Raw genomic sequence first — 25738 nt, forward strand, 5'->3', positions numbered from 1 at the left:
TCTCTGTGGTACTCAGCCATGTGGTGTCTTGGCATGTGGTCTCCATGGGGCCGAAAGCCGCCCTACTGCTCAACCTTAGAGTCCCATAGTTTCCATGCTGTGCTCTGTGTTTGTTGTTCCCTTGCCGTGGGGCCCCTGGGATTGTAGTGGTCAGACTTCTGTTGTCTCTACTGTGTCGAGCAGGGAGTGGGTCTGGAAACGGTGCAGTAGTAGTGGCTTTTCCTCGAGAGTCCTGGGAATTACCTCTTCCAGCTTCTGGGATGCCTTATTCTTACAGCCAGGTGAATGGCAAAACTGACCAGTCCCCTCTGCTAGTGTTCACATCTTATTTACATAGTTCCACCTGATTATTTGCTGAGAGTGACAGAGAGCTGGATAAAGAGCCATATTAAGAAATTTCAGTTCGCCATACAGCCAAGTAACAGTTTTATCCTCTTATCCCAGGGTAAGGTAACCTATTTATTTATCTAATTAATTAATTGATTACTTAATGTTTGTTGCAATGCCAGGGTCAATTGTAAGACTGTACTATATTGTGGATGCTCACAACAGTAGAGATTAAATGCCATTAAAAGGGACATCCTTCTATTCCATGGTAGCTCTGGTACCCTGGTTATTAGTGTCACTCATACGACCAGGTCTTCTGATTGGTTCGTGCCTGGTCTGTCACTTCTCAGCTCAGCTAGCTGACCCCTTGGCCTCTGAACTACTCAAGCAAGTGTTACAAGCCTCTGTCTTTCAGCCTACACATGCCCAAAGGCACTCCATCCTCCAAAAGACGCCATTCAAAAGCCCTGGCTTACGTTTTTCATGAGTCTGCAAACCCATTTCTTTTAATTGTCTGAAAGAAACCCACTTTTCAAGTGAGCCTCCTATCTGAAGGCACTCAGCTTTACCTTGGTCAGTGGGATGGAAAGCCCACTACTTTGTCTCATGTTCTGGCTCTTGGTGCTGCTGCTGTTGCTTTTACCACCAGTCTCTGTTGCTCCAATGGTGTCACCGTTTTCTTTCTCTTGGATGAGATGGTTCAAGGCTCAGGAATCAGGAACCAAAGAACAAGCTCAGCTTCTGTCACTTCTTTCTTGATTGTAATGACATCTCCCATTCCTGCTTTTGAGATGGCTCTTTTTAAACCTAGCAGGATGACAAACTGACCAGGGCCCTCACTGAATCCCTACAAACCTGCATTCATGATCCCACCCGTTCATTTGGTGAGTGTTAACCAAATTATGGTTAGAAGTGCCATATCCAGCAAATCATTGTACAATCAGAGAAACAAATCATGCCTATGACTTTTCAATACTCTTTATAGTAAATTAATTTGTTGTATTCTTTGAATAGATCTTTTAAACTGAGAATGATTTTGCATTGGTAGTTTGGAAAACATTTTCTTCTAAATGTTAAAACCTCTTTATTAAATGAAAAGCTATACTAACATTTCCAATGATCTTACCAGTAAAGCCTTTTAAGTACTGAGAACATATAAAGCTCAGTGGTTGAAACAAGTTTTCCAAACTTCTGACTTTTACTTGAGAGCTTAAAATTAATCATTGGGAATAGATACTCATTTGTGTTTCTTCAATTAGCAGATTCACAATGTTCATTTTTGAGAAAGTATCTGCTAAATGCTCACTACTGAACAGCTATAGCGCATCAATTGTGTTTTCAAGTATTGTGGAAAAACAGCTAGCTATTTAAAATATTGCACATATATTTTCATTAGATAAGCACATACTTTGATTATATAGAAGCAATCATTTATGTGTACTCCACATTTCAATGCTGAAAGTTAAAAGCACCTGTAAATAATAAAATTAAATACTGCTTTTTCATCAGATTCTTAAGTGAAACTGACTTTAATAAAAAAATGATCATGCATAACTGTAATGCAACACATATGCATATAATTTAGTTCTTGATTTGTACTAATGTGCAACAGTCTCACCTGCATTGTTTTTATACCAATAATGCAAGTGTGATAACAGAAGGAAAAGCAACTAATATCTTAGTACCAAGGAACTGAGATCCTGGATATTTAATCATGTTAATGCAACCTTTTCTATATTATTAACTGAAGAGAAATGGATGTCCTTTAAAGTTCTATTTAAAATGTTGGAGAACAGACGTCAAGGGGTTAAATCAGGATTTTAAGATGGAAACCTAATACTTTTCCGTCAAAACTCTCAAAATTTCCCTGTTTGAGGAGTGGGATGAGCAGGAGCATCGCAGTGGTGGTAGAGCACCCTGTTGAAGCTTTCTGGGTATATTTCTGCAAAAGCTTTGGCTATCATCTTTTTAAAACTCTCTTCTAATAGTCTGATATTATAATTTTTTAGCTCTATAGAAAGTCAACAAGCAAAGTGCCTTGAGAATGCCAACAAACTATTGCCACAATTTTTGCTCCTGACTGATCATCTCTTGCTTGGACAAGACCATGTTGACTTCTTGTTAGCCTTTGCTTGGATTGTGCTGTTGGCTTCAGGATCATGCTGGTGAAGCCATGTTTCCTCTCCTGTTACAGTGCTTCAGGATTTAAAAAAAAATCATTTTATTAGGGGCTCATACAACTCTTATCACAAGACATACATACATCAATTGTGTAAAGCACATTTGTACATTCATTGTCCTCATCATTCTCAAAATATTTGCTCTCCACTTAAGCCCCTGGCATCAGCTCTGCATTTTTCCTCTCCTCCCCCTTCTTTCATGAAACCCAGATAATTTATATAAATTATTATTTTGTCATATTTTGCCCTGTCCGACGTCTCCCTTCACCCACTTTTCTGTTGTCCGCCCCTTAGGGGGGAGGTTATATGTAGATCCTTGTAATTGGTTCCTCGTTTCCAACTCAACTTCCCTCTACGTTCCCAGTATCGTCACTCACACCACACTGGTCCTGAAGGGATCATCTGCCCTGGATTCCCTGTGTCTCCAGTTCCTATCGGTACTGGTGTACCTCCTCTGGTCTAGCCAGATTTGTAAGGTAGAACTGGGATCATGATAGTGGGATGAGGGGGTGGGGAGAGGAAGCATTTAGGAACTAGAGGGAAGTTGTGTTTTAGCCTTGCTACGGAGCACCCTGACTGGGTCGTCTCCTCCTCAAGAGCCTCTGTAAGGGGGTGTTCGATTGCTTACAAATGGGCTCTTGGTCTCTACTCCGCACTCCCCACCTCATTCACAATGATATGATTTCTTTGTTCTGATGATGATGCCTGATACCTGATCCCTTTGACACCTCGTTGTTTAACATTTCTATTGAAAGCTCTGCTGTTATCTGCAGTTGATCTGGGCCTAACAGTTTAAGTACTCATGGAGCAGAAAGTTGGTTCCAATTTTAGTTTTTCGCCAGAATTGTGTAAGCTGAACCAATGGAGATCTTGGCTCTCTGCTGCTTTTCGGCTTCAGCTCCATCTTCAAATTGTCTCATCCCTCTTTAAATGAATTTTCTACTTGTACATTGCCAATTTCTTAAGTGTCCATAAACTTTTCGTTAAGTGTACGATATTTCACCATTCTTCCATCCAAGCTTTGCCATGAACTTGCTGTTTGTGCCCCCTTCAATTTTGGTAGACTTCATGTTGTTCTGATAGGGTCATTTTTCTCAAGCTGATGTCTTATCCTTCTTAGTGCCTCAAGGTAGATGTTGCTCAAACATGTTAAATCAAGTTAGTATGACTTTATTTGGTACAGCATTTCAAAAATCCATCCATAACTTTTTCATGTTACTTATTTTCCATGTCCTTTTTAAGATCTGTTGTATTATGGAAATAGTTTTCCTTCCTGAACCTCCTGTCTCTTCACCAGACTAGATAGAAGAATGCAGCATTTGAATGTTTGTAAAATTCCCAAACCTAATCCATTTTCATCTAGTCAAATTCTTACTCACAGTCACGGTATAGGGCTGAGTAGAAATAGGGTTACCGTATATACTCGTGTATAAGCTTAGTTTTTCAGCAATTTTTAATATAAAATTAGGTGTCTTGGCTGATATTGGGAGGGGGGCTTATACTCGAGTATCTACGACATTTTGGCTGTAATTTTTTTGAGGGGGGGGCACAGAATGGAGACTTTTATTTCTGGGATTTAAATTTGGGCACAGAGAATTCTCAATGCCTCATGCTTTGGACATTCCAATGAGAAATTCTGTGTAGTGTAAGAGTGCTTGGCACGACTTTGTGAGCATGACTCAGTAGTAGTGACCAGCAGACAGACAAAAGCAACAACAGAAGCAGATCGCCAAGTCTTTATTCCGTGGACCCACTAGTGGGACTGCACTACTAACCTTTTGGTATACTTTCCACAGCCAGAAATTGTTTTTGTATTTGTAATGTTCTACAAAGCTGTTTTGAGGAAAAGTGTAAATTATAATAGGAGTAGATTTTAAAAACTAACCAAATATGTATTTTTTCCCTATTAAATGTCAGAACATTAGTTTCTAATGGTTATCTGAAACCCTATAGGCAGATAATAATATATAGATGCCTACTCTCCTCTGTTATCCTTTTGGCCCTTTCCCTTTTGTAAAACTTTAGAGTAAAAATAGAATTTAGAAAAAAATCAATTTTTAATCAAATTTAGATTTTGATGTATCTAAAATGCAAATAACAAAAGTTGAGAGGAAAAACCCTACCCCTATAATTTTGCCCACTCCAAAAGTAAAGTAATAGCAGAAATATCTATTTCATTTTCTTGTATTGTTCTTGTCACTCCTCCTCAACAATACGATATAGTTCCTGTCGCTGTTTGAATGGGAGTACTGGGAGATGACAACATTGACATTTGATAGGTTAAGGACTTGAATCACTATATTGAGAATTAGATTTGAAAATTGTAGTGTTTGCCGTAGCAGTGGGACTGGATCATTAGCGGTGTTAGTTAATAGCCGAACCCGTCATTCTTTAGCAGAAGAAAATTGAGTACTTGCAGCGGCAGGGCTGTTTTCTTAGTTTGATGAGGAACTCTGAGATTTTAACATTTGTTTTCACACATAGTAAAATCACGATTTTAAGTGAAAAGGACTGCAGATGATGTAGCTTGTTTAAAATAGAAAAAGTAAAGTCAAACCTTTATCACTGAATTGATTCTGACTCATGTGAGACCGTGAGGTACAGAAGTAGAACTCTTCTCCAGAGTTTTCTTGGCTGCATCTTTGAGGAAGTAAACGGCTTCTCTTTTCTTCTCAGGAACTGCTCGGTTGGTTCAAACTGCGATCCTTTAGGCTAGTAATTGAATATAAATCTGACACCCCCTGAGCTGTCTTGAACACAGGAAATGAAAGATCCTTATACTTTCTCATTTTGTAAAATATTGTATCAGTTTACACATTTAACCACTGTAACATCTTAGCACATTCCTTCCCCTAGACTTAAAGTAGAAGGAAATATATGCTGGATACACATACTCGTGTATAAGCCGAGCTTTTCAGCACATTTTTTAAAGCTGTTTTTGTGGTAAAATTAGGTCCCTCGGCTGACATTCAAGTTGACTTATACTCGAGTATGCATGGTACCTATTGTCAATTTGTTTCTGAAACATGATTGTTTGAACACTCAGATATTATTTGCTAAATGTCTAGGTATTGACAAACTATAAAGTCTAATTATTAAAGCTTTTAGGAGTTTTAATTATGTATATTTGGGTTAGTTTTAATTTCAGAAAGAATATATGTAAATGTTTAAGTGTATAGATTTTAAGTCTTGGTCAAGAAAATATTTTCATCAGTCTTTGTTTCACCAGTCTTTTAATCAGAGAATCTAGTAAGTCCTGAAATTCTTCTGTTTTGAAGATCATTTGTGCTACTGCTTTATATATATATTTTATGGAAAAGAAGGCTTAGTTATAAGGTATAGCCAATTTAAAATGCATTTGTTTATATTCTCTTTGGACAGGCTCTTATAATACAGAATAAAGGGGGTGCCAGCTTTGATTTGATAGGGATATATTGATATAAAATCTCCATGATGAGTTACTTTGTTTGACTTTGAATTTTGAGAAAGATAGTTTTGCTTTTCAGATGTGATTGATCTCACTGGAGATGATAAAGATGATCTTCAGAGGGCAATTGCCTTGAGTTTGGCGGAATCAAACAGGGCATTCAGGGAGACTGGAATAACTGATGAGGAGCAAGCCATTAGCAGGTAAAAACAATAATGCGCATAAAGCAGATATAAGTACTATTTTTAAAAAATTATAATTGGCCTTAAGACATACTTCATAACAAAGTAAACTACTAATATACTTATGTGTTGCTTTTATGTTTATCAGAATAATTATTTGCTACTTATGAAATTGAAGCTTATTTTTCAAGTATTTGGGATTGGCATAGTAAGAGATTTAATATTTCTTTATCTTTCATACACTATAAAATTTAATTTTCAATCACTAAAAGAAGGGCAAAATTTTCATATAAAGGACCAATATTTAAATATTTTAAGTTCTGCAGAAAATACTTCTACAACTGCTCAACTGTTTTTGTTATGGTGCGCAAGCAGCCCTCACCAATAAATAGAGCACCGACGCTGCCTGCTTCCAATAAAACTTTATTTACAAAAACAGACTCTACGGGATTTGGGCTGTAGCTATAGTTTGCTAAACCCCAACCTATAGTATTTTTGTAATTTAATTCCTTTTTCAATATGTGTTAGAGTATATATTTTTCCTATGTATAACAAACTTTTCTAATTTTAAACAGTTTATATGTTTAAAAATTAACTAGATTATGTACATTTGGTTACATCCTGAGTTAATCTTGATTGAAAACAAACAAACAAAAGACCAAAACCTTTTTACATTTTTAGCTAATTTCCTTTGAACAGTTTCTGTAAATCAGTGATAATTCCATTTTACTGATGAAATGTTAAGCTTTAAAGAAGTTAACTGATTTTCCTCACATAGGTAGGTGCCATGACTCGAAAGCTTTGTTTTTCCCCTTGTAGCACACTTGGTAGCTAAATGTACCAGCACTCTCAGATGTTTCCCAGCGTCCTCTCAGACACCAAACCCACTGCCTTTGTATTGACCTGTATGGAGTGTGGCAGCGGTTACAGGAGTAGACTGTGTTGGCGTCTCTCACCCTGCAGCAGGTGGTTGTAAACTTGTGTCGGATCAGTCCTACTCTATGTGGCAGCAGTACGAGGGCCCCTTTCCTGGAGCAGCAGCATTACTATATTTCTCTCACTAAAGTGGGGTCACTACTCTAGGGTTCAAAGTGCTGGAGTCCAGCAAAGGCGGGCAGGCTTAATGTTGCTGTAGGAATTACTTTGTAGGATATTTCATCAAGATGGGAAGACAACTGAAGTGATTTTTCCTCAGTGTAATTGTGGCTAATGTCACTTAATGTTGGTGACTTAAAGAAATGCAGGAAAAGGAAATGCCTTGTTTGGGCATTGTAATTAGAGTATTTTCAAGGATTTAGTAAAGCTGTATAAATTAGCTTTTGTCTCCTTAAAACAGGGAAATCATTGTAATTGTCCTGGGTAGTTATTAATCTTGAAAATGCTCACCCCTTGAGGGGAAATATGTCATATATGAGCAGGAGCTCATGTGTAAGGATCGTCATGTCATCATCATATGTCATTTTATCAAATGCAGTGGTGCCATTTCTTTACAGTTGAAAGCTAGTATATACATGAAAAGAAGACTTAAGACTTAATGCCAAGTTAGTATTAGGACTTCAACTTATTTGATGTGTTTTCTCATTTTTCTGGAAACAATGAATATAAACATGATAAAAAATTAGAAATACTTTCCTAGTTATACTATTGAAACTATTTGTAAGCTTGTGTATTCAGTTAAATGTAAAAGCTCTATATTGTTTTGCATGCACGTTTTCTCCCCGTTTGGAAAAACATCTCAAAAATATTTTCTTTTGTGTTTTTGGTGTTCTGTACTATGTGCTCATCATTATAAATCTTTATGTAACTATATGCACTAGCACACACTTTACATTTGGAAGAGGTATTTCCTGCTGTAAAATGTTGCTTATTTTCTGGGTATAGATTATATTTCAAAATTTGCAGTTAGCAAAGGAACGTTCAATGTCAGATGTACAGGCTGGTTTGTCTGGAGAAATAAACCCTGTGATACTCACCTGTGTATGGCAAAGAACTTTATATCAAGAAATAACTCTATATGAAGAAGGCTCCCAGCCCAGTCCAACTGTAGTAGTCCATAAGGGCCCTCTCAGACTCATGTAGCAACATACAGAGTGCCGGAAGATCACAGGCCGGTGGACAAGATGTTGTTTGGATCCAAGGTCGGTGGAAACATGACAGGGCACCAGTAACTTTCAGGGTCAGTCGCCGAGTTCCAGCAAGCGGCAGAGGGAAAAGGAGGTTTCCAGGTTCTCCCAATTATAAGACCATAACTCCACGGTGGCATCATCAGGCTGTGACCAGACTGACAGGTTGGATTCCACTCCTGGACTTCTGTCCGTCTTTCAGTTGACATAATGTCATCTAACTACCACAATATATCAATCAAATTACAGTAGTGCCAGAGGTGTATGTGAGAATTCTGGCTAAAAATGTGACAGATCTTTTTGTTCCTGTTAGTTTTAGAAAGGTTTTTTGGCTAAATTTAAAAGGATGAAGGAGCATACTAAGGCAAACATTTGCAAGTCATGTTTAAAAGTAAATCTATCTATTATTCAATTTTATAAGGCAAAATCTTGTTAAATAAAGTCATAGGATCATTTGACTAATATTATATTTCAATAGATACACATTAACTTGAATGAACAGATCTGGAATACTACATAGTTTTGTATACTTAACAGATGTGATTAAAGTCCTATCTTTTTACATTTATATGTTTAATTCAAAACCAACTCACTGCTGTTGAGTTGACTCTGACTTACAGCAACCTTGCAGGAGAGAGAATGGCTTCACAGGGTTTCTGAGGTTGGAAATCTTTATGGAAGTGAGCTGGCTCATCTTTTTTCCATGGAGTAGCTGCTGGGTTCTAACCACAGACCTTTTGCTTAGCAGTGTTTTGATTAATCTACTGCTTCACTGTAATTGTGTTTAACCAAACAAACAAACAAACAAATTCAGTAACTTCTGCCGTCCAGTCGATGCTGACTCATTGTGACCCTATAGGACAGCGTAGAACTGCCCCTGTGAGTTTCTGAGACCGTAACTCTTCACCTGGGTAGAAAGCTCTTATCTTTCTCCCTTACAGTGGCTGGTGACTTCGAACTGCTGGCCTTGCACATCACAGCCTAACATTGAATCACTACGCCTGCAGGGATCCCTGTGTTTACGGACCCATATATAATTTTGTAAGCATGTAAAGTATGGGTAAACACTGGGTTCCTAAGTACAAGCTTGGTGGCTCAAACCTACTGGGAGTTTCCTAGGAGAAAAGCTTAGCAATCTTCTCCTGTAAAAATTACCGCCTCTGGGGCAGTCATCACTGTCTGATTGGGTGACTGTGGTGCGCAGCAACAGGTTACTTAGTTCGCAGTTTCTGTTGAAAATACCCCCATCCCAAGCCTGCAGTGTTGTTTCTGTTGTGTGCAATTGGGAGACCTGAACACACGTGTGATATCAGATTAGAAAAGCTAAAAAAGATATATTGCACAATATAACAGGGAAAAATTTCCAGTATATGAATTCTAGTTGTAAAGTTAGAAAATAGGGATGAAAGTTGACCTAGAGAATAAATATGTCTAATATACACTAATTGGTGTTCTGGGAGGAGAGGAGACAGTGGTCTACTGGCAAAATTTAAAGAGATTATCATGGAAAATTTCACAGACATGAAAAGATGATCTGTAATCTCATGAAACTCAACAAATTCTAATCAGGAAAATTAAGAGAAACTCCTATCTAGTTCATTTGAAACCTAGCAGCAGTCATCTTAGAAGTATTCTGAGAAGAAAAGGTAGACTTCTCCCAAGAAAATAGTGATAGTTAAGTGCCATTTCGACAGCAACATGTGATTGAGTTAATTCGGACTTATGGTGACCCTGTAGCACAAAGTAGGCTTCTGTGGGTTTCTGAGCTTACCGATCTCTATGGAGCAGAAGTGACCAACAGGGTTGACTGTCAGGTTTACCTGACCTCTGACTTGGCAGGTAACAGTGCAGTGTGTAACTCAGCATGCCACAATGGACACTTGAAAATAGTAAAGGAATTTTCAGCTAGTAGAAAGGAAATAATTTCAAAAATTCTGTTCTTAGTGCAAGAGTTTGTAGGAATTTCACCAGAACATTTTCTACATGAGGAAATTTCCAGGGACAGTACTGAAAGACTTAAGTATTTCATCTACAGTTATGATATAGTCAGTTGGTTATGACGACTATGAAATCAGGAGCTATAATTTGTTTTTTCCCCCCAGTCATCTCCTAACTATGCCCTGAAATTTCATGCAGAGATCAGGTAGATTAGGTAAAAGAGGAATAAAGCTTTCATAAAATGTACAGAGAATCATTGTGCCTCCCACTTTGACTTACATGGACCTTCTTTGGATAATCAGGTAAGCAGTGCCCTCAACTATCTTTATAATCTAAGAACCATCAGCCCAGGAAGCTAGTTCAGAAATCAACTCGAATCAAGTTTGCCAGGGTGCTACTCAGAGGCCTTATCAACTAAGCTAGACTGGGGTTGCCACCCACTCATCGCCATCGAATTGATGCCAATTCATAGTTACCATGTAGGACAGAGTAGAACTGCCCCTCTGAGTTTCTGAGACTGTAACTCTTCACAGGAATAGAAAACTCTGTCTTTTCCCCATGAAATCGCTGGTGGTTTTGAACTGCTGGCTTTGCAGGTAGTAGCATAATTCATAACCACTGCTCCGCCAGTGGTTGCAACCCGTGGGAGATAGAAAGAACTAGGAGATAGAAAGAACCATCTTATCCAGGAATGATCAGCTTAGAAATTTGATATTGGCCTATATAACTATTTATCCTGAACATTTAACCGAGACAGCCAACAGTTACGAGGGGCAACTGCTGAGAAAGTGTGTGGAGCCAGAGCCGGTGAAGGCGATACTGTGACGGATGATTTGAATTTATTTGTTAGGAGGACAGTGCAGTGCCCCAGTTAATTGCCCTTCTTTTGATGGCAGGAGTGTGGCATGTCCATCAAATGCTCTATCACCCAGTGCTCTGTTTCTATGAAAGGTACAGCACTGTTCCTTTGTTATTGGTTCGGGAATGTTAAACATGATGCAGACTGGTTTCAAAGTGTATATGTATGGTTGTGACTGGAGTTGGTTGATCAAAGTGGAATAGCAATATTTTAACTTGAAATAGAACCAACACCAATGAAACACTACTGATAGTTGAGAGAAGGTCAAAGGTCTGATGTACTCAGCCTGCTGAAGATTGGATGGGGTACACCCCATGCAATTAGCCTACCTAAACACAGCAGGACCAGGCAGGTACGGTCAGGAGTAACATTGCAAGTGTGCGTGGTAGCGTATTTATCAGTAACACACAGTTCCTTAACGTTTACACCTTTTATGATTGTGAACATGTTCCTTTCGTTTTCAGTAATGGCTTGTAGCAGTGATGGTGATCTGAGTGGTACAAGATTAAGCAGAAACTTAATTCTGGTCACTGAGTGGGCATATCATTCTCACTGTCTGAAATGAACCACTGAGAATACCAATATTGGTGCACATGAGGTAGTGGTTGTTCGGACGCTCTCAAGTAAGCTTTGATTTATAGCTACAGTACGTACAGCAGAATAAAACACGATGTGGCCTGGTACCGTCCTCATACTTACTGCTGCGTTTGAGCCACTTATAGCCACTGTGTCAGTCTATCTCACTCAGTGTCTGTGTTTTCCGCTAATCTGATCTACTTACCAGGAATGGTACCTCCTGAGCTTGTGGAGCAACTAGTGCTTTGAAAATCTGGGAATTTCTAATGAATTTCAACATATTTTTTACTAGCACTAGTATTTATGCCCTAGGTATCAACCTAAGACAATTATACTCTATATTATCTACAAACTGATGACTTATGTAAACATGTGTTTTATTGATAATCATTAGTAACAAATGTTTATGAATAGAGCAAAATGGATAAGCAGTTGTGGTATATTTATGTGATTGAAAGAGCATTGTAAGGGATATACTTCTGAGATTTTCAAAGAATGAATCTCCATCCAATATGTTCAGTGAAATAATCCTGACAGAGAAGAATAATGTGTGATGCTCAAGAACAGACACACTGAGGTGTAGTCATAAAAGTCAAAAGAGCATTTAGCTGGCGGACAGAGGTTGCTACTGCCGACCGGAAAAGGCCTATTAGTTCTTAGCAGTCCTGAACAAAGTATCCGTGTATGTATATGTATTTTTCTTGTGAAAGCAATGAAATTCTAAATTTATTTGATAATAGGAAGACCAAAGAGAATGAATTTGTTATATCAAATAATCAAGAACAATTATAAAGTTGTACTGATTATGACAATAGTGAGAAAAAGACAAAAAGATTTAAAAGTGCCAAAAATTTAATATATGTTAGGGATGGTACAGTATTTAATGGGAGGGTGGGGGCCTGGAAGATCTATTTATTTAAATTGTTGGATAAACATGCTATTTATTATTTATGCCCTCCAAAATTAAGTTTCACTTAATTTTTTTTACTTGGTAAAATTAATGACTTACAAAGTAAAGGTCTAACCATGAAAACTCAAATTATAAAATGCTTAAAACACAAAATGCAAAAATATTTTTTGTGATTTCAAGATAGAGACGTATTTCTTTTTAATTTATTAATTTGGGGTTAATATCTGTTTCATTCCATAGTTCAATCACGTCCAGCAGAAGTGTACATTTGCTACCACAGTCAGGTTCCAAACATTCTTTTTCTTCCTGGACTCCTGGACATTGTCTCCGTTTTACCTGACCCCACCTCCACTGTACCTGCCCCTCTCCCTGAAACCGTTATTCTACTTGGTGTCCCTGTAGCTTCATCAAGCCCGGGTTTCATATACCGAAACCCAGAAAAATGTTTAATGCAACTTCATGAGAGTGGCCTCCGGTGATAGAACACCCCCCCCCCCCGAGATACACCCTAATAGGAGCAAACCAAATGTTTGAAAACCAGATCAAGTGCAGTCCAGCTTGCATCAGAGGCATGGGTGTCAACTGACAACATTTTAACTATTCAAGCCAGATTTATATCTCTGATTGAGAAGTATTTCTTAAAGAGAACGAAAGCACTCATCTTCAAAGGTTCCTAAATTCCAATCTGTTAGAGATTAAAAGCTTTATTTATCAGCCTTGACAGGTCTTTATGGACAGCAACCGACTTGGTGCCACACAGCATTTGCCACTCACCCCACACGAGTAAGAATATCTGTGGGACTTTAACAGGTCATTAAACATTCTCACTTCTGCACATGGGAGACTTTTGTTTTTCCATATGACTAGAGAGATCAGCCGCCTTTGATTTGATCTGGTTTTGCACTTCTAATGTAGTGACTTTAGTATTTTCATCTTTATCATTAGTATTTGATGAGTAAATTTGAATAGTCCTCGTAGGAACTGGTATCCTTGTGGCAGATAGGCATATTTTTCAGTGAGTATGAAAACATCTCAACAAGGGACTTAGGTGAGTTAAAGTGGGAGTTTTTAATGTTGCTAGTGGAACACAATTTAAGTTAAAAGGGCAACAAGAAAACAAACTGAATAACAAAATCAAAACCTGCAATGAAATTGTAATGTGAACATAGAAATGTGCTATAATTAAATATTTTAAACATACAGTATAGTGTGTGCAACTAATAGGCAAGAAAACATTTTGTTGTCTTTTTCTGGGGTGGCGAGGCTAAGAAAGGAGATGATACATGGCAGCTATTGGTTTTTATTTATGACAACACATGAGGTTGCTTTTGTCCAAACGGTACATTTTCTTACAGGCTATTTATGAACTCCCTGAGATTTGCAGAATTTATTTTTTCTCATTTTATTGGCGTTTATTTAGCTGTTGCATATCTGATACTTCAAAGCCTGAGTGTTATCATTAACTTTATGTTGGTGTGGAGGTCAGGGAACCAACAGGGATTGACTTCATAACACTTGTTTAGCTCAACAGATTTTATGAGAATCATAGAGATTGAAAAATAATAATAACAGGTGTTTCTCAAGAGACTGGTTGGCTAGTAGGTCTTTTGATGTGGCACAGTAAATGGACTTGTAAAATACCTTAAAAATCAGGAGGAGGAATTCTACTGCGGCACATTAAGCCCGTTGCTGTGGATTCCAGTTCATAGTGACCTGACAGGACAGAGTTTGGAACTGCCCCATAGGCCTTCCAAGGCCCAGATCTGGAGAACAGATTGGCCTCTCTTCGTCCCCTGGAGCGGCTGGTGGCTTTGAACTGTCTGCCTTTTGGTTACCAGCTCAGGTCCTTATTAGCTCCTGAGGCATATTGAAAGGCCCTAGTTATATAGTAAAACGTCTGAGAGCTGGAACTGTATGGGACTGCCTTATTAGTTTCTTGGGCTTCCCACCTTTTACCACGTGCATTTTAACACTTTTCTGTCATTCATTTTTGTGAATGATATTTGAGCTTTCCTACTCTATTCTTTACCTGACATAGAATCTGGTATGTACAGATCTTACTGTATACATGAATATGTTTTAAATCTGCAAAGTGAGATTACAAAGTCATAAAGTTCCTTTTACGTTCATTGCCTTTTAGCATTATAGTTCTATATCCTGTGGCTAAAGAATATTATAATAAACCCATTCCCATACTTTTGTTATAATGAAGGATGATATAGCTATCATTACTGAATTAAATTTATGAACATTTAATACTGTAAATACAAATATAATTTAGGAATTGAATATTGGTATTATCATTAATGTTATGTTGTTAATGTATTTTGCTGAACTGCACAGCTGGGCCAATGGGAAGTCTCTCAAGTTGATTGATTGACCTCTTACTAATTTTTCTTGGGCTCTTAAAAACTGCTATGGTAACCGTGGGAATTTTTATTTCCTTTGTACCCCCCCAAAAATTTGCTTCTATGGAGTTAATGCTGACTCTTAGCGACTCTCCTATGGGTTTCTGACTGTAACTATTTATGGGAGTAGAGAGCCCAGTCAATTTCCTGAGGAGCTGCTGGTGATTTTGAACTGCAGAACATGTGGACTGCAGCCCAGTGTAATAGCCACTACACTACCAGGGCTCGCTCTTTTGGCCCTGTTTGTCTAAATATCTTCCAAGGAATTTTAATTCTTTTTAATGGTAAATAATTTCAGAATAAAGCCTGAGGTGTGGGTTTGCATGGGAGAGTTGATTTAGGACAAAGAGTACTCTTAGAAGTGATAAAAATTTACAGTTTTTAAAAAAATGCCTGCGTTCACTGGATATTTATAGTTTAACCTTGTTATGACCTTTTTATATTTTAGTGTGTGGTTTTATTGCTCCACAGGCTTTCTGCTGTACCACAAAGCAAATAATATTTGAAGTACAGCTATATTATATGTAATATTATGTTGTACATACTACTGTTAGGGATAGATTCTCCCCCCCAAAATTAAGAAATATAATAATATTATTTTGGTATTACCCTAATAAGGCAAAATCTATAAGATAAAGCTGATGTAGCAAGAATGAATTTTCTCCAGTAGTAAAAAGAGTTAGAAAAATGTACTCTTGCTTGGATTGGTAACTACAAGGTCAGCCATTCAAACCATCATTTACTTTTCAGAAGACAGATTAGCCAGGCTGTCTGCTCCCTTAAAGATTTACAGCCTCCAAAACCGGTAGAGTCAGGATGCGTCAGAATGGGGGTAGATTTGTTTTGCCTATTCTACGCGTCAGCATTTTGAAAGAAGCAGAGTGGTATATGACAGCCTGCTTATTTGTGCCTGCTTTATTTCTGCCTTTTTGTTTGTGCTCGCACAGGAGCAATTGTACGACTGGCACAGGACTTGGGCATTGTTTGCCCAATTCTGCACAGGGTTGCTAGGGGTCGGAGCTGGCTCAGGCACAAGCAGCACATCCCTTGCAAAGCCAAACGGCGTGGGTTTAAAAGAGAGCTTAAATAGGACACATTTAATATGTGGAATTATGGTCCCTCTTGTGATCATAGGTACCTTTGCATGGTTTAGGAGTATGAAAATGTCGTTATCAAAGTAACATAGGTGTGCTTAAGGTATCCTAGGGAACAGTTTATTTTGGAAAGGTTATTTTTTGATTCTAATACATACATATTTATTTTACTTTTATTCTTAAGTAAACTTTGAGGTGAATAAGTGAGTACAGAGGCATTGTCATCATTTATTTAGCTATAAAGTCATGTATGTCTGCAATACAAAGGCTGTCTAGATTTTCCTGTATTTAACAACTTTTTAATGAAGGGGAAGGGAATCCTGATGCTGTGGTGGTTAGAATACTTGGCTGCTAACAGAAACGTTGGCAGTGTGAGGCCACCTGCAATTTCATGGGGGAAAAATATTTGGACAGTTTTTCTCCTGCAGCTTGATAACCTTCAAAACCCTGGGGAGGTTTCACTCTGGCCTGTAGAATCACTGAATCAAAATTAACTAGGCAACAGATTTGTTTGAATTTTTAATAGAAAAATATTTGTACAGAGGGGTAAAAGTATATCTTCAGTTCTAAATTTTTTTCAAGGTGAGTCAAATAATTATTACATTAAAAATTCTTTTACTCTGATAAGTAGAGACATATGCTTGAACGCAGTGTTTTTTGGAGGTGTCCTGGCTCTCCAGTAATTAGGTAAGGGCATCAAATCAAACCCTCCAGCCAGACTCTAGGAGAAAGATGTTACCATTCAGCTTCCAGTAAAGAGTTGCAACCCCACTTGGGAGGGTGGGGGGGGGTAGCTCTGTTCTCCTGTAAACACCAACTTGTCAGCCATAGATTTGTTTATTTCTCATGTCTAAAAAAATGGTTTGGCAGCTATTTCTTAGAAATCATAACTAGCGTGCTATATTCTTGATAGTGAATTTCAAATGTACTGAAATGTAACTTAATCTACTTTCTATTACATAGCATTTTTTGGTGAGGGCTTGAAGTACTCCTCCACTTAAAAAAATAGATTCAACTGCTCTTGTTCTGTTTGTATGTTTGCTCGCGTTCTTTCAGAACACTTGTGTCTGCTTGAGTAAAGTTAGTGCTAGCCGTCACTTCCCTAAATAGATTACCCAGAGCTTAATTAGAGTCTTGAGAGTCTCTTACCTGGGGTACAGCCTTAAATTAACCCTACTTCTTTTCATCATTTTCTCTCTATGGCTTAAGAGTTCTTGAAGCCAGCATAGCAGAAAATAAAGCATGTATGAAGAGGACTCCTACTGAAGTGTGGAGAGATTCTCGGAACCCTTACGATAGGAAAAGGCAGGACAAAGCTCCAGTTGGGCTCAAGAACGTTGGCAACACGTGTTGGTTTAGTGCCGTTATTCAGGTAAGGCTTTTCCTTTGGATCTTATTTGTTTGGCATGATGGGTTGGGTTTGTCTTTCGATTAAGTTGTATATTTTAAAAATAAATATGGACGAATTTTTTAATGTGCTCATCAATAGGTTGGGAATTACAACCCTCAACTTCCGTTATCTTTCAGCCGCGTTATGGAGTTTTAAGAATACTAACAATACTTTTTTTGATTTGGATTTAGTTTCTCCCTCTTCCCGTCATGTTGGGATTATTGGCATGGTGGCAAAACCCAACAGTTTTTATGTGCATTCCTGTGACGTTAGTGAGCACTGTGAACTGGACATGCAGTCGGAGTCAGTCAGTACTCCAAAGGGAGGTGCACATATTTGCTGGGGCGCCTGGCAGAGTCCCCATCGACTCCTATTGTAGATGCCTTGGCACCTTTAGCCTTCACACCTTCTTTCCCATTGCAGAGAGTTGTGGATTAGATGGTGAAATTATATGGTGACCTTACCCATAACTCATGTCATTTTAGGTTGAATATTTGCAAATGCCCGAGGTGTGGTGAAAATCTTTTAGGGTACTATTGCTATAACTAGCATGCAGTATAGAGTTTTATTATGTTGAGGACATGCAATTACATAAATAATGAGCGAGTGCATGAATAAACCAAAAGGGAATGTCTATGGTTTTTGTGCACTGGATGTTTCTGTTAATCAAATTGATGTATACTACCTTTGTTAGTGACTGTCAAATTCTTTCCACCTCATGGTGACCCCAGAGTTGCAGAGTAGAACTCCACAGGGTTTTCAAGGTCGTGACCTTTCAAGCAACCATGTAGGCCTTTCTTCTAAGATACGTCTGACTGGTGTTGAATTGCCAACCTATCCTATTTGTTTCACATAGGGATACCCAAATGATGTGTGTTGTTAGGTGCCATCAAATTGCTTCTCACTCTCAGCCATTCAGGTACACAGAATGCGACACATTGCCTGGTCTTGGATCATCTTCAGTTGTTCCTATGTAGGAACTTGTTATTGCCTCTACTCATTGAGAGCTTTCCTATTTTTCAATGAACTATACTTTATTTACAAAGCATAATGTCCTTCTCTAGTGACTGGTCTTTCCTGATAATATTTCAAAAGAAATTAAATCTCGTCATACCTGGCTTATATGGAGCATTCTGACAGAACTTCATCCAAGACAAATGTACTTGTTCTTCTGGCAATTATGGTACTTTCCAGATTCATCACCCATGCAGCGCCCTTCAATGTCCAGCTTGCACATGGTGATCGAAAATACCGTGGCTTAGTTCAGGTCTGCCTGACTCTTTTAAACAGTGTCTAGAATATCTAAGCTTTTAAGTAAGGATAATAAAAAAATTGCAAGTTATAAATTATTTATGGTGTTCATTTACATTATTCATATCCATTAATTTTAAAATTTTCATCAAGCAGTAGTACATCATTTAATGAGAAACTCACAAACCCCATACCACTAAAAATTTTAAAGTCAAAAACAGCAGTTCTCGGGTCCAAACCTTTATGTTTTGCAGTCATGGTCAGTTCTACCTGCTTCTCCCATTGTTTCTGCGCATTTAAAAAATATAACGTTTTCTGTTTATATTGTTGAGAATTTAGCCCCACTCTTCATCTTCCTAGAGTTGTCTTAGCCCTCATCTCCCAACATAGTTCTATGACAGGCTAAAATGTTAATAGTGATTGTGTACACTTTCAATCACTTTGAAAATGTTCTATACCCTCGTAAGCCAGCAAGGTACTAGGACCGACCACTCTTTTATAATCTTTTGTCTTTTTGGAGTTGTCACCTGATTTTTCTGGTGATGCTGTTGGCTATTCATTGGGCTACTAACCACAAAATCTGTGCTTCCAACTCCCTAGCCATTCCAGGTGAGAAAGAGAAGGCTGTGTGAGCCTTAAAAGATATGCACTCTAGAAAACCTAAGGAGCAGTTCTACTTTTACAGTATAGGTTCACTAAATCCCATAAATAATGAGCCTCAGAAACCCACAGGAGCAGGTCTGTGTATCCTGTACATTCATTATGAGTTGGCGTTGACTCATGGGCAGTGAGTGAAGTTGGAATTATTTTGATGGCAGTGAGGTTCGTTTTTTTTAAACTTTAAATAACTTCCAGATACTTCGACATCTCTATTATAGTCATATCCATAATAATTTCTTTATGCTCAAACATACTGGTTCCTTCCCCCGGCGCCGCCTCCCCCATTTCCATCTCCTTTAGAACATTTTTTGGCTTTAAATCCATGCTGAAGTTTTTTGTGATTTTAAGTTTGGTTACTGGCCTTCCTAAGGCAGGTCCAGAGATGGTGTTAGGAACTCTGGGCAGGAGTCAATGTGCATGTTTTTATCGAATCTTCCCATTTATCACCCTGAATCTTATACATATTCCTTAATCTAATATATATTTCTATCTGATACATATCATCTCTCTGATATACATTTTCTGATCCTTAAATGTGGTTATCTCCAAACACTAAATTTCTTATATTCTACAGAAGCTAGGTTAATTTCACATTATTTAAACTCTTGTGTCCCACTAGTTTTTATGTAAATTTCATTTTAGAAGGTGTTTTAAATATTCACAGTAGCTTTAAATTGAATAAGGGACATTTATTGAGACACAGCCAATTAATATATAATTTCTTATGTGTTGTATAATTCCGGGCTCTATACCTGTGTTAGTCCTGACCTTAATAGAGAGTGGGAACCAAGTCATCCCTTTGATTTCCTTGGAGGCTTATTTATGACTGCTTTACTAGAAAACCAAAGCAAACTCACTGCCTTAGAGTTCTTCTGCCTCACAGGCCAGCGTCACATTGCCCCTGTGAATTTTCGAGCCTAATTCTGTATGGGAGTAGAAAGCCTAGTCTTTTTCTTGCAGAGCACCTGGTGATTTTGAACTGCTGACTTTGTGGTTAGCAGTGTAATGTGCAACCACTGTGCTGCCAACGCTCCTACTTTCTTTGCTAGAGAGGGTGATTTAAGACAACATCCTTTGTTTTCTTTGGTGGTATGATTGGCCCAAAGATCAAAACCACACTTCCATCAAAGCTATTCCTTGGTGAATAAGAGCCACCAGTGACATAGAGAAACCTCAGGAAGAGCATGTCCAAGATCTCTATCTAAAGTGGGAGAGACCCCTGAGACCAGATGTACCAGAAGCTGTGACATGGTGACTCAGGAGCAGTGCTGAGACTGTGGGGTTCCTTCTGTTCCTCTGGCCTGAGATTGTGGGACTGTGAGACAGACTGAGAGGCAGGCTGGCTTCCTTACCCAGAGACAGAAGCCAAGGAACCACCTGGCCATTCGGACGGGAGAGAAACCGAGGAGAAGTATTGCTGTAGACCAATGACTGTATCCTTATTGTTTACTGATGCTGACTTGAGGCAACCTATTAACTTTGGTAATAAACCCCATCATCTTGAGTGTTGTTTGGGAGTTCTATGTGGCCATGGCAATAAACTAGTGAAAGAATGCTGTGTGAAAAGTGATTGGTGTCAGAATTAGGTAGCGAAGGATGGAGGGTGAAAGCCTGTGCGGCCCCTGCTTTGTGACAATAGGGAAGCCAGAGGAGATCAGATATCCAAGTGCCTCGTTCCCATGTCATTTAGTGCACTATTTTTTAAAATCACAATGTATATCAACCCCAAACATAATTTAGGCACCAAAAATATCCAGATTTGAAGGAGTATGTTAATCAGTACTGACTGTAGAGTATATACAAATTCACTACCATGAAATTGATTGGACTCATAGCAACCCTAGAGTAGATCTGCTTCTTTGGGTTTCCAAGGTTTGTTCTATCTTTCCAGGAGCAGACAGCCATCTTTCTCCCATGGAGTAGTTGTTGGGTTTGGAACACTAACACTGCATTTTCATCTTAGTATCTAAGCCACTCTCCCAAAATGGATACTCATTTCGTTATAGAAAATTAAAACCAATTGATTAAGTCAATTCTGAATTATAGTGACCCTTCAGGACAGAATAAAACTGCTCCTGTGGTATTCCAAAGCTATAACTTTTTATAGGAGCAGAAAGCTTCATCTTTCTCTTGAAGCGGCTGGTGGGTTTGAACTGCTGACTTTTCAGTACGCAGCCCAACTTGTAGTCCACGGTTCCAATAGGGGCTACAAAACCAAACTCACTGCCATGGAGTCAATGCTGAATCGTAGGGAACCCCCCCTGTGTGTTTCCAAGAATGTAATTCTTTACTGGAGTAGAAAGCCTAATCTCTCTCAGAGTTGCTGGAGGTTTCCACCTGCCAACCATGCAGCTCACAGCCCAGTGTAACCATGATGCCACCAGGGCTCGCTCCTTCTTGTGTATGGCGGGACTTAAATATATATCTATATCTATATATATCTATATATCTATCTAATCTATCTATCTATCTATCTATCTATCTATCTATCTATCTATCTATCTATCTATCTATCTATCTATCTATCTATATTCTCCCTCTGACTTGCATTTGAAGTTGCACTTTGGCTAATAGCAGTCTTTTGTTTTAGACCATCTTCCTGGTCATATTTTGCTATGCCCTAAACAAAGTAAAGTAATTACAATAGAAGCCATCAAGGAGGCCAAAGACAGTAAAGAATTTTGAGACTAAACTCTGGAAAAGAGACATGTCCCGAGAGTAAGTCTGGCATTTCAGTATGGTTTGTCTCCTTGAGGCAGCTTCAGAAGTGGCTGCTTAGAAACCAAACACAGTTTATCACAGATTTGGGGTCTTGGAGGTCTTAATTAATATCTTAGACTTTCAGTTAGAATTTGAATGACCTGGAGCCTAGAACTAAGTAAGAATTAGAAACAGAGAAAATTAAATAGAAGTTTCAGTATTTTAGCATCACACTATCTAGAATTAGTTGGATTGAGATGATCTAGTGGCACCAATCTAGCTGCCCACCAGAAACAAATATAAATTAATATTTAGGGCAGAATAGAGCTAATATCTAGGACTGAGGAGATCATGCATTCTCAGTTTTTTATATACATTGTCTAGTTCTCAAATCACTCATAGTCATCTATACCAGAGGATCACATGTGTCAGAAAATTAAAGTATACCTATAGTAAATTGCTGGTCTTAGCTCAATTGTGATGTGCTGGAGGAATGGAAAGCAAGAAGGCGAGATTTGGGAAAAACTAAATGGGTTCCTTGAACTGTCAACACAGGAGGCGGAAGTTGCAGCATCTGAGGAAGAGTCAAGTGTAGAAGGCAGAAAGGAATTGCAAAGCAGGAATGGGAACAGTAAATACAGAGAAGTGGGAGAGCGTTGTTACATTGTAGCTACTGAAAAGGTTATCATGGAACAAAATGTGCGTGGATTGTTGAATGGGAAAGTTTTTTTCCCTATAAACTTTCATCCAAGTCGCAATGAATAAATGAAAACTCTCAAAGAGCATTTTTAAAGTGAAAATGGAATAACTGAAATTAAGATATAATTAGCTAGATTTACTAGTGTATTAAACAAAGCTGAAGACTTTGTTAAATGGGAGAGGTATCCAAAGAGCTTTTCTAGACTGAAACCAAGACATACAGAGTTTATAAAATATGTTGGCCAGGGAGAAAATACTAATATAGTGAATTTTGTAGTTCCAGAAGGAGAGAGTAAAGAGACACAAAGCAATATTTGAAAGGTGATTTTAAGAGTATTTTAAATTGACTAACGAGACCCAGGAAGCACTAGAAATGAAGTAGGTGAACGTAAAAGATATTTTAAAAAGGCATTAGGAAACAGTAAGGAAACAGCAGAAAAGTATAGTCATATAGAGAAAACAGGTGAGGATCCAGAAAGAAACAGGATATATACTACCTGTATAAAAAAGCAAAAATAACACTGATAACTGACTTCTCAAAAGAAATATCTTTAAAATTCTGTGTCTAGAATGTGTCCTACAAAAATGAAGACAACTTTTTTTCAGTCAAGCAGAAGTGGAAATAATTTGTTACTAGTAGATCCAAACTAAATTCTCATTCAAGAGAAGGAAAATGTTCTTCGGGCCAAGGTCAAAACACAGAGTCCTATTGAGATGTTACTGCTGTGCTAATATTTTCTTTCCTACTGAAATTCCTCATCAGGAGTCTATAACTGGTGCTCCATCCCACGGCCTTTCTCTCTCAGAGTACACTGCTGCTGTTCTTCCACTTCCACTCAAACGACGGCTTCCCAACTGCCAGGTCTAAGATGTCTTCATGCCCTTCATTGGGATAAGGCAACACTATTTCACTGTTTAATAGTTTGTCACTATTGCTAATTCCACCCATCCGGAAGCCTACTCAATGATTCTTTGTATTTAATTTATTGGGGGCTCGTACAACTCTTATCACAATCCATACATCCATCCATTGTGTCAAGCACATTTGTACATTTGTTGCCATCATCATTCTCAAAACATGTGCTTTCTACTTGAGCCCTTGATATCAGCTTCTCATTTTCCCCCCTACGTACCCCCACTCCTCCTTCCTCATGAACCCTTGATAATTTATAAATAATTATTATTTTTTCATATCTTACACTGTCTGGCGTTTCCCTTCATCCCCTTTTCTGTTGCCTGTCCCCCAGGAAGGAGGTTATATGTAGATCCTTGTAATCGGTTCCCCCTCTCTCCCCCACCCTCCCTTGACCCTCCCGTTATCTCCACTCTCACCACTGGTCCCAAAGGGATCATCTGTCCTGGATTCCTGTGGTTCCAGTTCCTATCTGTACCAGTGTACATCCTCTGGTCTAGTTAGATTTGTAAGGTAGAATTGGGATCATGATAGGAGGGAGGGGTGTGTGGTGGTGGAAGGAAGCATTTAGGAATTAGAGAAAAATTGCGTTTCATCGTTGCTACCCTGCACCCTGACTGGCTGGTCTCCTTCTGTAAGGGGGTGTCCAGTTGCCTGCAGATGGGCTTTGGGTCTCCACTCTGCACTCACCTCATTTACAATGATTTGATTTTTTTGTTCTTTGATGCCTGATATCTGATCCCTTCGACACCTCATGGTCAAACAGGCTGGTATGCTTCTTCCATGTAGGGCTTTGTTGCTTCCGAGCTAGATGGCCACTTATGTATCTTCATGACTTTTAGACCCCAGACACTATATCTTTTGATAGCTAGGCACCATCAGCTTTCTTCACCACATTTGCTTATGTACACATTTGTCTTCAGCGAACGAGTCAGGAAGATGTGCACTATAGAATGCCAATTTAATAGAACAAAGTGTTCTTGCATTGAGTGAGTACTTGAGTAGAGGCTCAATGTCCATCTGCTGCCTTAATACTAAAACTATAAATATATGTACATAGATCTATTTCCCCACCATCCTGTATAAATGTATTTACTTATGTACTTGCCTGCATTTAGACCTCTATAAATGCCCTATGCCTCCTAGTTCTTTCCTCTATTTCCTTTTACTTTCCTCCTGTCCCACTGTCATGCTCAGCTTTCATTTGGGTTTCAGTAATTTGTCTGCGCAATTACATTGCCCTTGCTGAATCCCTACCAGGTCTCTCACACCCTCCTTGCCACTGATTTTGGATCACTTGCTGCTCCCTTGTCCCTGGGTTGGTCAGCACCACCTCCTTTCCCCTGCCCCCACTCTCCCATGTCCCCCCGGAACCATTGGTCCCATTGTATTCTACTTCAGACTGTTCATCCACCCTACCTTATCTAGATAGATCTGCAGACATAAACATATGCACCCAAAAACAAAGCATAGTCAGACAGAGTGACAAAAGAGAATACAACAATGACAACAAAAAGGGAAAGCAATTACCCATAGGAGAATAAATTAATTTAAAAAAATAAAAATGAAAAATAAATTTTTAAATTAAAAAAAGAAAGAAAAACCTGTAAATAGATCAAGGTCTGATTTTTGACCTCTAAGCGTGTCCTGCAGTCAAGTCTGATGGGGTGCCACGCTCTGGCTCCAAAGTCTATCCTTTGGACTCTCTCGGGAGCTCCCTGCTCTGCTCCCCGTTGCTCTGCTGAACGAGTTTAGTGTTTTGCCTAGGTGTCGTGGGGTCAGACCTGGCCAATCCTGACACTGAGTCTCCAGTGTTGTCCCCTGTAGGGCCATGGGTCAGTGAGGGACATCGTGTCTCATAGTGGGATCAGCCATATGCTTCACTCTGTGCATTGTCTGTTTTGAGCAGGGATATCGTCCTCCAGGTTTGGTGGGCAAGGATGGGCTCCACTCTCTCTTCCTCCCCATTCATTTGATCCCATGTGCTCTGATCAGACATGTCCCTCTCCCCTAGCTGTAGCTTCAGTGCCGTCCTCTCAAGTAAATTCTTCTGGAAGGAGGGACAGTTGTCCATGTATCTGGTATGGGGGCTGAGCCCTCA

At 38.8% G+C, this 25738-nt stretch overlaps 1 protein-coding gene across 2 annotated transcripts in view; it reads left to right on the forward strand.

The window, feature by feature from the left end:
* Positions 1-25738, forward strand: part of USP25 (ubiquitin specific peptidase 25) — a 168194-nt gene that overhangs the window by 46804 nt on the left and 95652 nt on the right. Inside the window, exons 4-5 of one of the 2 annotated variants that reach the window (XM_075542462.1) lie at positions 6014-6137; positions 17234-17396. In XM_075542462.1, the coding sequence (XP_075398577.1) occupies positions 6014-6137; positions 17234-17396 (287 nt within the window). The remainder of the gene's footprint in view (positions 1-6013; positions 6138-17233; positions 17397-25738) is intronic. The other variant, XM_075542463.1, reaches the window with a different exon arrangement.

Source organism: Tenrec ecaudatus, chromosome 2 (genome assembly GCF_050624435.1).
Source record: "Tenrec ecaudatus isolate mTenEca1 chromosome 2, mTenEca1.hap1, whole genome shotgun sequence".
NCBI classification, from domain to species: domain Eukaryota; kingdom Metazoa; phylum Chordata; class Mammalia; order Afrosoricida; family Tenrecidae; genus Tenrec; species Tenrec ecaudatus.